Below are 13,179 nucleotides of genomic sequence, written 5' to 3' on the forward strand. Positions count from 1 at the left end.
ATTTACTAATCCACCGAGTTTTTATATGATTTGACATATTCCAAAGAATTTTGTAAATGTTTTTCATACTTTCTTATTTATGGCATGTGTTTGTTCATCTTTTTATTCGTATTATTTCAATTTCTCACTTCAGTTATAATACTATTATTAGAATGGATTGATATAGTCAGCACTTGCTTGTATACCAAAGGAAAGCTCTGAAATAAAATTTTTGATTCACTTTATCTTAATATAAATTGGATTCGGAGCAATTAGCTCAACCTCCATAATACCTTAAGAGAGAACGGTTTGCTCGGATGATCTTGTGCAATGATAACATTGCTAAGAAAGAATAAATATCCAGTGGTTGATCTGAAATATAAGGAGTTGATAACCCAATCCACATGTTTGAGTTTAAACTAACCAATACAGTGCATAGGCTACTTGTATGCTCTGCGCAGCATGAGCGTGGACTTCAGTGGAAACTTATAAAACCCAACTAGGCCTCAAGCAAGAGGATTTCATTAAATGCAAGTCCCACTGCATTAAATGATGTATATGATTATTCCAAACCATTAAATGCTTGAGAATTGAATATTTTTAAAAGTAAAAAAAATAAAAATCCTACCAATATGCATTAAACGGCTGTTTGGTTCGAAAAATATATTTTCTCCTAAAAATATGATTCCTAAAAAATAAATTTCTAAAAAAAAGATATCTAAGAAAGTACTTTTGGCATGTTTGATTGATCATGGAAAAATAACAAATTTTCAAAGTGCTTATATTTGGTTGACCATCCACTTTTCTGAAAAAGTTATGTATAATTTCTATTATATTCTTAATAAAAATTAGATATTTAATGCCTCTTTAATACTTCTTTAATGCTGAAGGATCTTTTGGAAAACAATAAAAATGAAGTGATTTCCGTCTCATGGGAAAATAACTTTCTCATGAAGGGCTCGTTTGGTTTGCGGGAAGTATTTTTCCTCCGAATATGATTCCTGGAAAACAAATTCCTAGAAAGAGGATGCCTAGGAAAGTACTTTTCGCATGTTTGGTTGACCATGGGAAAATGATAAATTTCCAAAGTACTCATGTTTGGTTGGTCATCCACTTTTCTGGAAAAGTTATGTATAATTTCTATTATGCCCTTAATAAAAATTAGATCTTTAATACCTCTTTAATGTTTCTTTAATGCTGAAGGGCTTTTTTGGAAAAAAATAAAAATAAAGTGATTCCCAACTTATGAAAAATTAACTTTTCCATGTTTCTCATGGGAAAGACTTTTCCATGAAATGTGGAAATCGTATTTCCATGAAAATACAATTTTTCCATTTCTCTTTTTTGAAAACTTCAACAAACAAGAGGCATTTCATTACTTTTTCGTTGACCATACTTTTTCATAAAAATACAATTTTTTTATTTCTTTTTTTAAAAAAATTAATTAAATAAAAAATAATTTATTATTTTTTTTTGTTGACCATACTTTCTCCGTCGAACTAAACGAGCGCTGATAGAAGCTATTCGGGCAAGTGCTGAGCGGTGCATGTGAATATTTATTAGCAAGTAAATTTTGGTTGGCCATTATTGAGACAGATGTAAGAGGGAATTCAGAGGACATCACGATTCAGGAGATTTTAGATTACCGTCGCTTTTTTTTTTACCTGTACGCGTGTGCGCCTGCGCGCCTGAGCGAAGTGATTACCCGTTCAATGGCATCGCGTCCGCCGCCCTCCTAGCTTTCCACAACGCGTGAAAGGTTCCGGGAAAGACAGTTAATTTCAAATCATCTTGTATACCTAAAAAAATTGCTAATTAATATTGTCTTCAAACTATAATTGTTTATGTTCTGATCATCATCATTTATGGCAATTAATCTCTAGAAATCTGGAAATCCACCCCCCCGAAAATATATTTATCATTTGAGATACTAAGACAAATAAAGGGAGTCCCAGAAGAGATAGGGAAGAAGCGACAAAAGATGAGATGTTGAGACACCGTCGTTCCTCTTCCCGTACAGGGAGGTCATTAGACGATGCAGCTGAGAGCGCACGCGCTCGCCAGCTTGAAGCATCCATGCAACCCAGTGGAATCCTCGTTTTTTTTTTTTAATAAAAAGTGTCTTCTTTTAGACTAGGAAAATTTTATCATTTAATCATACTAATTAACCGACCCATTAACTAATTATATAGTTAACCATTTTGGAGTCGGCTGGCCTGGCTCCAAGAGGACTTCAAGCACTGGTAGTGGTGAAAGGCTGTCCATGATCCGTCCGTCGTATGGGGATGCTAAAAAAAGACGCCGGACGTGAGCGGAGGACTTGCCTTTCCGTTCTGGCCTGGAAGGAACCCAGCTGGTTTGTCGTCTGCTCGCCGCGAGCTTTCATTTGAAAATGGACTTGTACCAAAAAAAAAAAATGGACGGTGAGCTAGCTGGGATGGCGACGGTTTCTGATCGCAGGGGTTTCAACCACCTCAGAGAGAGAGAGAGAGAGTGAGAGGAAGAGGCCGGGCCCGTCAAGATGCTGGCCACGTATCACCGTCACTCACCAAACTATAAAACTCCAAATCTTTTTCCCTTATACGTATGTGCGCGCGCACGTATATATACATATATACATATTATATATATATATATATATATATAGGTACGTATGCATATGTGTGATGGAATAAAATAAATTCGCTGATATCACCACCCCTTATATGTTTTAATCTACGCGCACCCCTGTCTCTCTCTCGGTAATATGAGGGTGCAAAAAAAAGAAAGAAGGGGCAAACACTTTGTCGAGTCCATGGTATTAAACGGCGTCGCCAATGGCGTCATTTATCCAGTCACAATACGCCTTCCTAATATTATTTAAAAAAAGGAAAAAAAACACCACCCTAATTATATTTATAATAATAATAATTATTTTTCTTTGACGTGTTATAATTGAGACTGGGTGAGAGAGTAGGTACGGGCGGGGCACCTCCATGTGTGTTTTTTTTTTTTGACAGGTCTTCGCGCTCTAGAAGACACGCCGACGCGGTCATCTCCCCGGTCCTTCTCATGGTTCAATGATGGATATGCCCTTCATCTGTTACCAGATTTACGCCTTTATTTCTTGGTGGTTATATTTAAATGGTTTAGGAGAAAGTGGTGAGTGAAGCAAAGGCCGTTCCTGGGGAGGGGTGGGGCCTTCTTAAGCATATCAGTACCGGTAGAACGCTAAAAAGTTCATGATTTCAGGGACTCGCCGTCACCATATTAATTTAAATGAATATTATGTATACCGACTACTTAGTTGCGGAGTCGTATAATATTAAACGACTTCTAAGCGAGCTTGGTTTTAATATGCAGGAACATAGTGGATTTCTAGGTTTCTTTTCTTCATAACTAATTTAATATTTCAAGAAACATTTTGTATAAAAAAAAAAGCATATATGTTCGTAACAATACCTGTATCTTATCTTCCATACTCCTTTTATTCATAAAATGGCATTCATTTTTTGTGTATGGAAAAGCTTGCTCTAATAAATATAGTGTTCTTCTTTTTTTCGAGTCACACGTGCCTGTGGATGCGATGGTTTTGTGCCGGGAGAATTGACCTTTTTTTTCTTCTACTTTTAAAAAATTAATCAGAAACTTGTACATCTCTCTTTTCTTAGCTTGAAATTTATGTTGTTCTTATTTTCTTGCCAAGTACTGATTGTACGTGTTTAACTTTAATTTACTTGCTCTAAAAAAGTCCGACAATATAGCCGCTTACTTCATGCACCCAATTTTATTTTCAGGGTGTTGAAAAGACATGTATTTTTGAAGAAATTCTTTGGATCAACGAAAAAGAGCGGACTTGAGTGCCCCATAATTTTTATATTTTAACTTTTATGAATATATTTATATTAAAATGATATAAGTTGTTTGGCGTAGAAAAATAAAAAATAAAAAAAGAGCATCAACATGATATTATTTAAGAGCACAAAACTCCATACTTAGTGGTGTATTGTGGGAGCAAGAGTACTAGATGAAGATGCTTCAGAAGAAATTGTTTTTGAAGTCTTTGAGAATGAAGTCAGATTATTGCGATGCTTCACTCTCAAATAAAATGTCCAATATATCTTGTCTATGAAATTCAAGAAAAGTGGACGAAGATGGGGAAATTTGATGGGGCAATTAGCGCCTGCGACGATGATAGATTCCATTTGAGAGCGGAGATTGGTCCCACACACGTATACTTAGGAAAAATGTTCATCCGTCACAGGTCAGTAATCGGAGGATCAGTATTTATTATTTATTTTATTTACCGCGCTAGCCTAATGAGTAATGAAGGATATTTTGGTAATTAGGGAGCCCGGCAGGCTTTCCATTGCGCTCATACCGGATTTTATTACAGCGCCCGTAAAATAATGACGGGAATCTTAAAAGTCTCGCAGCTTCCTTTCCCCTTTCCTTCCGTTCCCTTATTATAATTATTCCTTCTTTATTCCACCGCAGGGGAGAGAGAAGGAGAAATCTCCGCTTTTTGCCCCCCATCCGTCGCTCCCCAAACCCTACGCTTCGTCGGCGGAGATCTTTCCTACGACCCCCCATCGGATTTCCGGCCTCCGCCCTCCATCCCCTCTCCCTTCTCCGAACTCTCCTCCGGCGGTCGCAGATCGGATCCCGATTTCTCCAATCCCCCAGGTTCGCTCCAGATCCCGTCACGACGTGCTTGTCCGAAATCACAAAAGCATTGCGTTTGATTTTTTTCCTTTCTGTTTAATTATTGATCTAACCTGTTTATTTCTGTATCTTTTTCCTTATTTCTCTTCGTGTCTTGGCGAATTACGTATTTAAATGAAAAAAATGATTTTTTTTTTTATTATTCTTGGGTTCTTATTTCCTGATAAATGTTGACGGGGGTTCTTTTTGTTGGGTCGATCTAGCTGTATTTTGTTCTGGATCGGTCTTGATTGACAGAATCTGCTTATCCTCTGGTTCTTTTTGGATATCCCGATTAGGTATTTGCTCGGTAGAAGCTGGGACCGAGCTGAAATCTGTCGACCATGGAAGAATTTTGGGGTTGAACCTTGTCAATTTAAGGGTCTGTAGGCATTAATTGCATTTTGTTTAGATAACTTGGATTTTGTGGTGGCCTCTCTTCCCAATTAAGCCGTTACTTCCGGATTTTTGTCAAGAATTTTAGTCTCTTCAGTTTCCTGTCATTTCATCTGGCTGTTGTGATTAGCATCGCTTCAGAAAGCATTCTAGGTGAACTCTTTTTCAAGAATTGCTTGGGATTATGGAATTCGCTGTTTCTTTTTCCTTGTTAGGTAACATTTACTTAGGTCATACTTGTTTTCTTTTCACATCTTCCAGTTTGGTGTTTGGCCAGGAGGCCCAAGACAACCTACAACTGAATCAATTTTTTTTTTCAAATTTTAAATAATTCTTTGAGTTTACGTTCGGTTGGTTTGAGGGTCCAGATTGCGCATACCTTAGTTCGCTTTCCCGGTATATTTGTGTTTCAATTCAATCAGATTTTTGTTCAGGGATATCATTTCTTCGCAAGTCTGCATTTATTTTAATCCCAGGCATCCATTATTTTTCTTTTCCCAAAGTTTTCTTGCATTTGAAGGAATGGGATTCTATTATGGAAAATGCCTGACATTTCTCTTCGTGTGGTTGCTGCATATGTTCTTGGATTCACTCAGCCTTTTAAAGTGGGATGCTTTTAATGGCCTATTCATTATTATAATAAAGATCTCTTACCTCCCCTCCCATGCTTTAATAAGCGCATCCGTTTATAGGAATGTGACATTTGGATCAATCCTTGATCTCTGTGGTAAGTGCTTATCATCTGCTGCTTTTTTTTTTTAGTCTGCTCTTTTGTTTTTTTAAATATGCACGAGGATGGTCCTTAACCATCAATTTTCTGCAATGACGCACTTGGATCTATACTTCAACCTTCTCTCCAGATGGTGCTAATTTAACAATTGAATGCTTATATTCAGGCATGCTTTATAAGATGGCACCAGTGGCATCTTACACCATTATCCCTTACTACTTCCTGTTTATCTATTGCCAGTTTTAGGACTGTTCTGTGAGCTCTTTGCTGGATCACGTGGGAAGGTTTCGTAGGAGTTGGCAGCTTAACAGAAAATTGAGTGTAATCTACAGAAACCATGAAGAAAGCTTTTGATCAGACTGTTCGGGACCTGTAAGAATTTTCTTCATTATTCTGATGATTAACCTGATGTGATTTAATTTCTTCTTCCAGTTCACGTTCTGTCTTGTGTTTATGACACTGCCGAAATTGTTGTTTTAGTGCTTTCAACTGAGTACATGCATGTTTTGGGTATTAACATTATGCTGTGATTCAGCTGGTTTATAGAATGTTTGCAGCAGTCTTGGATACTGAGTTATATAACTTATCGCCTGATGTAAACTTTTTCTATCATTTTGCAGCAAGAGAGAGGTGAATAAGAAAGTTTTGAAGATCCCGGGAATAGAGCAGAAGGTAGATTATTGGATTAATGACATATTCTCAAATTTCTTTTTCTTGATGTTGTCTTTCTTTATGCGTATGTAGTTGAAAAATGAGTCATTCATTTTAGCGTTATACCAATCACAATTTGTTTGTTTTTTGTCAAAGAAATATACCTTTCCAGCAACATGGCAATATTCTATTCACTAAATGTCAGATAAGTAATATGGATTTTTTGTCTCAATTTCAGATTCTTGATGCAACAAGCAATGAGCCTTGGGGGCCACATGGATCACACCTGGCTGATATTGCACAAGCAACTCGAAACTAGTAAGATGACATTTCTACCTGTCCTAACTCCTTTTTCTTTTTTTGCCTTTTCAGACATTTAATATACAGTACCTGTGCAGTCAGGAATACCAGATGATTATGCATGTGATATGGAAGAGGATCAATGATACTGGAAAAAACTGGCGTCATGTTTACAAGGTGCTGCATACAGTTTCCTCTCTCTTCATAAATGATACAGCCTCTACCTGTATCGTAATTAGCTATGCTGTGTTAGTGAATGAACTGTATAGCTGCTATGTTATATTTTGTCTTTTCATTTGAACTCATTAATCAGGGATATGATAAAAATCTATACTTTTCAAGCAATGTCTGATTCTAGCTTTCTCTTTACTAATATTTATTGGCAACTGATTGTTTGTTTCATTGAGCTTTAGGCACTGATTGTTCTGGAGTATCTAGTTGCAAATGGATCTGAACGTGTCATCGATGAAATTAGAGAGCATGCTTACCAAATATCGGTATTAAGTTATCCTTTACCTTTCTACTGCATACTGTGAAACCATATCTGCTTCAGTTTGTCTCCAGCATAACTTACTGCACACCAGGTATTCACATTTCGTGACTGGCAACTGTGTCCAATTTGCAGACATTATCCGATTTCCAGTATATTGACTCTAGTGGAAGGGACCAGGGAAGCAATGTTAGAAGGAAATCTCAGAGTCTTGTTGCTCTGGTGAATGATAAAGAAAGAATACAAGAAGTCAGGCAGAAAGCGCTTGCTAACAGGGACAAGTGAGTACACTTGCCAAAAACTAAGAACAACTTGGACATGATTGATTTCAATATTTAATGTTTCTGGTCTTGTTGTATAGGTATCGCAGTACATTCTCGACTGGTGGAACATACAGGCCCAGTTCATATTCAAGTACAGGAGGCTATGGCGACCGTTATGATGATGATCGTTATGGTAGTAGGGATGAAGACCGTAATGGGTATGGAAGGGAAAGAGAATGGGGATATAGGGATGATGATAGATATGGCAGAACTGGTGATCCATATAGTCGAGAAGGGGATCGGTATGGTAGAGATTTTGATGACCACTATGGAAGAGAGAGTTATAGAGATGATGATTATAGAGGAAGCCGCAGCAATGATGATTATCAGTATGGGTCAAGAAATAGGAGCTTTGATAGAGACAGAGATCGTTCCTTTGATGACGATGATCGTTATTCATCTCGGTATGGCCTCATATCTGCTCTCATCATATACTTGTTTAATTTACCAACTAGAAGCTGTTTGCTGTAATTAATTTTCATGACTCTATTAACGTCATAAACTTCAAGAGATAACTGCGCTATAATTCGTAATTTTTTGGTGGTTGCATGCTTCTAAGTTTTAAGCATTTAATGGATTTTTTTCCCTCATTCAAGTATATGGCCCTTGTAGTAGCTAGCATATGGTTTTGAAAACAATGATTCTATCGACATATCTTGAAGGCATGCTTAATCTGGTCTTTTAATGCAGAAGTGGTGGTGGCAGAGCAGATGACCCTTCTCGAGATGAAAGGTGAATTTTGAATTCTGTGGGCTTTATAATCATCGTAAATTGTGTTATTTCTGAAAGAATTTTGCTCAAGTTCTAGCCGAAATCAGAGCCACAAATTTTTGTCTAAACACATTGCATTACCAGGCGATTCGAGCACAAGCTTCCTGAGCAAAATGTTGGGGCAGCACCCAGCTATGAAGAAGTCACAAAAGATACCCAACCCCATTTGCAGGAAGAAAAGTATAAATTTTTAACTCTTATGAATATTTCTGTTCATGAGGTTGCAATGGCTAGAACTGGGCCACCCTTCTTTTAATATGCTTTTTCCCCCTCTGACGTCATCTTTAATTTCAGAAATGGAGGCATTGTGGCAGCAACTGGACCAAAAGCATCTCCACCCTCTGCACCTAAAGCAAGCTCTCCTAGGGAAAGTACAAGTCTTAGCCCAGACAATGCTGTACCTGGTGTGCTTGCATCTGCCAAACCTAAGGATATTGATGGTTTTGATGAGTTTGATCCACGGGGTTCTGTGTCAGGTATTTTAGATCATCTTTGAGAAAATTTTTCTATCAAGATCATATCATTCATTTAGCTTTGTGATTCTTTTAAGGGTTAGCGGTGGCAACCACCTACGCCATTAAGCATAATCTCTGCTTGAACCTGACCTGGTAAGCTAGTGGGTAGATTTTACTTAGTCATATTTAGTTTCAGGTTGATTCCATGACCCGACTTGAGTCCCAGAAAAGGTATGGTTAGAAAGCTTGGATTATTTATTATACTAGCAACCCTCCTATTTACTAGGCTAGTGATTAAGGATAATGAATTAAGCATGTTTTTGATTAACCAGTAATATCATCAAATTTTTTAATTTTTGGCCATTTATTAGTTTGTTAAATAACAGCCTTAATGAGTTTATGGAAAAATAGATTGAGCTAGCAAATTGTTTGCTTCTTTATCTTTAAATTTCTCTTATATGCATGCATGGACATGTACAACGGTACTGGAGCTTAGTGGATGAAATGAAGAGGTAGTTTCAGTGTGTTGGTTGGCTACACAATTTGGTAGCATAAGTTAACATTTTGTAAAATGGCAAAAAGATTGAAATTCTTTCATGATTAAAACTGTCGGGTGATGGAGAAGGCCTAAGCAAATAATGTGAAGTAGGTGAATGTTGAACTAGCATAGACAAGGCATAGGACTTGCATCAGTTAGAGCGAGAACCAATTGAGCTGGTATTGCATTAGGGGGAGGCTTGGAGATGGGAAGGTGTACCAAATATGTGTGGACAAGGCTTGATAGTTCTGTGTACCAATGAATGAATAAAACATCTAAGACATGCATGCATTTTTTAATTTCAATTTTTTCAACTGTCATGTTGTAAGAAGAACTAAATCCTGTTTCTACAGTGTCAACGATATTTGTTAGTCAGAAATAACAAGGTTTTTCTTTTCTCCATTGATCAGCCGCCCCACCCACCGCCCCACCTGCAGCAAGTGGCTTGGAGATGGACCTATTTGGATCTCTATCAGCATCAGATCCTATAAATTCATTGGCTTTGGTGTCAGTAACTTCTACGGCCCCTCCTCCTGAGGCTGATGTTTCAGCAAATTTGGGTTTTGGGACAAATTTTGTTGCTTTGTCATCAACATCCACTGTACCAAGCCAGGTATGGTTGATCATCTAGTTGCTAGGCTGTATTATAATTAATCCAGTACCTTCATATGAGTAACCGTGCTCTCAAAACAACATTCAAAAGCAAACAATGAATGCTTGATGGTTCGGGGGCATCTTCGTAAAATGAGATGATCACTGTTGATTTATGCATCTCGTGATGTTTATCAGGACTCTGACTGAGCTGAATGGATAATACTAGAATTCCTTGTAGAAAATATTATTGCAGATCTTTTGTTTTGTTTTTTTTTGGTGAACATCGTGCCAGGATTTCTCTGTTTCTTTTATGACATTTCATATAATTAGTCTTTCGTTGAGATTAACCATGTCAACTTTCTGTTTCCGTTGGTTCTCTCTTCTGGACACAGCATGACTCCTTTTTTTTTTGTTTCTTTGATACATTTTTCACAGCCTAGTGAAAATCCTTTTGGAGAACCTCCTTTTAAGGCTACTCAAGAAAGTTTTCCTGCTCAGCAACAGAATTTTGCACCTGTCACATCTGTCCAGCTTCCTTCCAGCTCAACTGGACGTGCTGAACCTTCTCTACCTGTAGCCCCCAGGATGGAAACAGCCGCAAGCTTCGACTTTGGTGACACATTTGGTGGTGTTACTTGTAATCCTAGTGTCCCTAATGGTCCACAACCTCTTTTTGCAAACCCAGCAAATTTGGGGCCTGTAGTGTCTGGGGCACTGGCAGGCAGTAACGTTCCAGGTATGCTTCCCCCAGAAGCAGGAATTGCGGCCTTTGTTCCTTCACAGGTAACTCAACCTGCTGCACCAGCAAATATACAAACAACCCATTCAAACCTTCTCCCTCAATCAGGGCCACCAGCTCCAGTTGCTGCACAGGCAGCTCAGCCTACTGCAACAAATATACAGGCAGGCCCTCATATGAATCTTCTTTCGCAGTCAGGGATATTAGGGTCCCCTTATCCTTTAGGTGCTGCTTCTACTTCGGCTTTACCTCCTGCAAGAACTCAGCCATTGAAAGAAAAGTTTGAGACCAAATCAACAGTTTGGGCTGACACACTGAATCGAGGTCTTGTTAATCTAAACATTTCTGGACGTAAGTTGTTCTTGATTCTGCTTAATGCTATGTATTTTTTCTGAGAAGATTTTAGTGAGTCCGTCAACTTCATGCACCTGCTTTTTTGTCTGTCATTGCTGACTATTAGACATCAATGTTGTGCAGCGAAAATCAATCCGCATGCAGATATTGGAATTGATTTTGACTCCATCAATCGAAAGGAAAAACTAAAAGAGGAAAAGAAAAGCTCTGCAGCTGTGACATCTACTGTTACCATGGGCAAAGCTATGGGAGCTGGTTCTGGAATTGGCCGGGCAGGTATGAGTGGCCTGGCACCCCCTCTGAACCCCATGATGGGATCTGCAAGGGGCATGGGTGGTGGTGTTGGAGCAGGAATGGGAATGGGCATTGGTGGTTATGGTGGGGGCATGAATCAATCGATGAGCATGGGCATGGGGATGAATATGGGTATGGGCATGGGTGTGGGAATGCCAATGCGGCCGCCCACCGGAATGGTTCCTTCTGGACCTGGTATGCCTGGCGTTGGCTACAATCCAATGATGGGTATGGGCAGCTATGGTTCACAACAGCCATATGGAGGTGGATATAGGTAAGGCAATGTCCATACGTAGGAAAATTGATACAGAGCGAAAAAAAAAGAAACCAGATACTAGGCTTGCCCGCACATCTATTGCTGTATCCGTGAGTTGGTTTTGGGTCATCTTTTTATCTAGTTGGGAGATGTATTTCTATATATGACTGATCAATCAGTGTGGTTTTGATATGTTACAACTGTCTTTGTTGTATCAAGTCAGACTTATTACTTCGGCTGTGAAGTATGACCAGATTTATTACAGCATGTTTGCTGAATAGAAAAATAAAAATTATTATTTGATTTAGTATGGGACTAGATGTTCGTTCTGATATGTCTTCTTTGTCATGTTCTGATCGGAAATGCTTTATGTATGCCTATGTTTTAATTGTTTTCTATCTTCCCATTTTGAATATATTTATTCTGTTTCCATAATTCCTTCTGCATATTTATCTTTTGTATGGATTTACTGCAAGCTTTACAGGAGGCTGGACATGTCTTTCATTTCTGGGCGCTGTTCCCCTCCGGTTATGTGATTGGCCATTAAAGAGTGTGAAAGTTCGGAGCACTTTGAATCCTGTAGCAAGGCATGGTCTTCCTCCGTAGTTGACCAATGTTTATCATCTTTATGGTTGGTCATATGGTGCATGCTCAAAGCAATTTTTTTTTTTTTAAGAAAAAAATCCATGTCGAGTACATCACTTAGAGCGAGCCTCGGGTAAGATTGCTCCATTATAATATTAAGTGTTCTGGGTACAAAATACAGAAACCACCTCGCCATGGATGGAGATAAGATTATCCTTTTAGTGGTGGGAGTCTTGTACATTAAGTTGCCTTTTTTTATCATTTTCTCAATCCACAGCATTGTGAGTACCTGAAGCCACTGTTGTTCAAGGTCCAATTTCAACCCTTTGATATGGTATGGTTTTGCCAGGCATTTTTAAGAAGTAAATCCAGCCATGATTTCTTACTTGCAGACCATGAGGTTTTTTTTGGGTGCCGAACCTTGGTGCTGCAAGTGAAAGTTCTCATATTCAAATCAGAGATAGAGCTTTGCAATTTAGTACTATTCTGGAATCAGCTTGTGTTTTTTGCCAAAATCTCTGACAATAGAGCCTGTACATGAACAGATGTTCCATATCGTACATTAATAGATGATTTATATTCGATCTTAACTTACTCAAGCCAACCTATTTGTGGTGGTAGTGAGACATGCCCAAGCCAATATCAGCATCAAATGCTTTCGGAACCCCTCTCTTTTTTTCTTTTTTTTAACCTTCGAAGAACGAAAAAAAGTTCTCATGTTTATGAAATTACCAGGCGCGGTGGAATTGATGCATGGAGAAGCGGCAAAAAGAAGAAAACTCCCCTCCCCATTGAAAAGAATCCTCTCGAGATCTCCAATATCTCGAACCACGTTGTCTATATTGCAGCTAAACCCCGCTGAATCCGTGATGGATGGACAAGCTGTTGGCCCTGATAACTTATTCAAGTTCGGGCATCGAAGCTTCGAAAAATCAATCGGTCTCAAAATTTGTGTTCCCATCCATGACACCTGAACCGAGCCTGGATTTCATTGCAGGTGTCCACCATAGGCGGAGGTGGGTCGGGGCTAAACATTGCAGC

The 13,179-nt window shown here is 38.6% G+C and overlaps 1 protein-coding gene across 2 annotated transcripts; it reads left to right on the forward strand.

Annotated features, from left to right (window-relative positions):
• The first annotated feature begins 4,450 nt into the window (after positions 1-4,450).
• LOC103719843 (clathrin interactor EPSIN 2-like) lies at positions 4,451-11,860 on the forward strand. Of its 2 annotated transcripts, XM_026809688.4 has the most exons (15): positions 4,451-4,644; positions 5,655-5,785; positions 6,029-6,160; positions 6,409-6,460; positions 6,678-6,757; positions 6,838-6,916; positions 7,153-7,236; positions 7,365-7,510; positions 7,591-7,956; positions 8,243-8,284; positions 8,408-8,503; positions 8,618-8,799; positions 9,727-9,929; positions 10,346-11,000; positions 11,127-11,860. In XM_026809688.4, the coding sequence occupies exons 3-15, from the start codon at positions 6,126-6,128 to the stop codon at positions 11,573-11,575; spliced, it is 2,469 nt and encodes an 822-aa protein (XP_026665489.4). In that variant the 5' UTR covers positions 4,451-4,644; positions 5,655-5,785; positions 6,029-6,125; the 3' UTR covers positions 11,576-11,860. The 2 variants fall into 2 exon arrangements, with proteins under 2 accessions (XP_026665489.4, XP_038971220.3); XM_039115292.3 differs by lacking the exon at positions 5,655-5,785.
• Positions 11,861-13,179: the final 1,319 nt, after the last annotated feature.

Source organism: Phoenix dactylifera, chromosome 10, assembly GCF_051530095.1.
Source record: "Phoenix dactylifera cultivar Ajwa chromosome 10, Ajwa_hap1_PhDact_Kaust_v1.1, whole genome shotgun sequence".
In the NCBI taxonomy this organism is placed as follows: domain Eukaryota; kingdom Viridiplantae; phylum Streptophyta; class Magnoliopsida; order Arecales; family Arecaceae; genus Phoenix; species Phoenix dactylifera.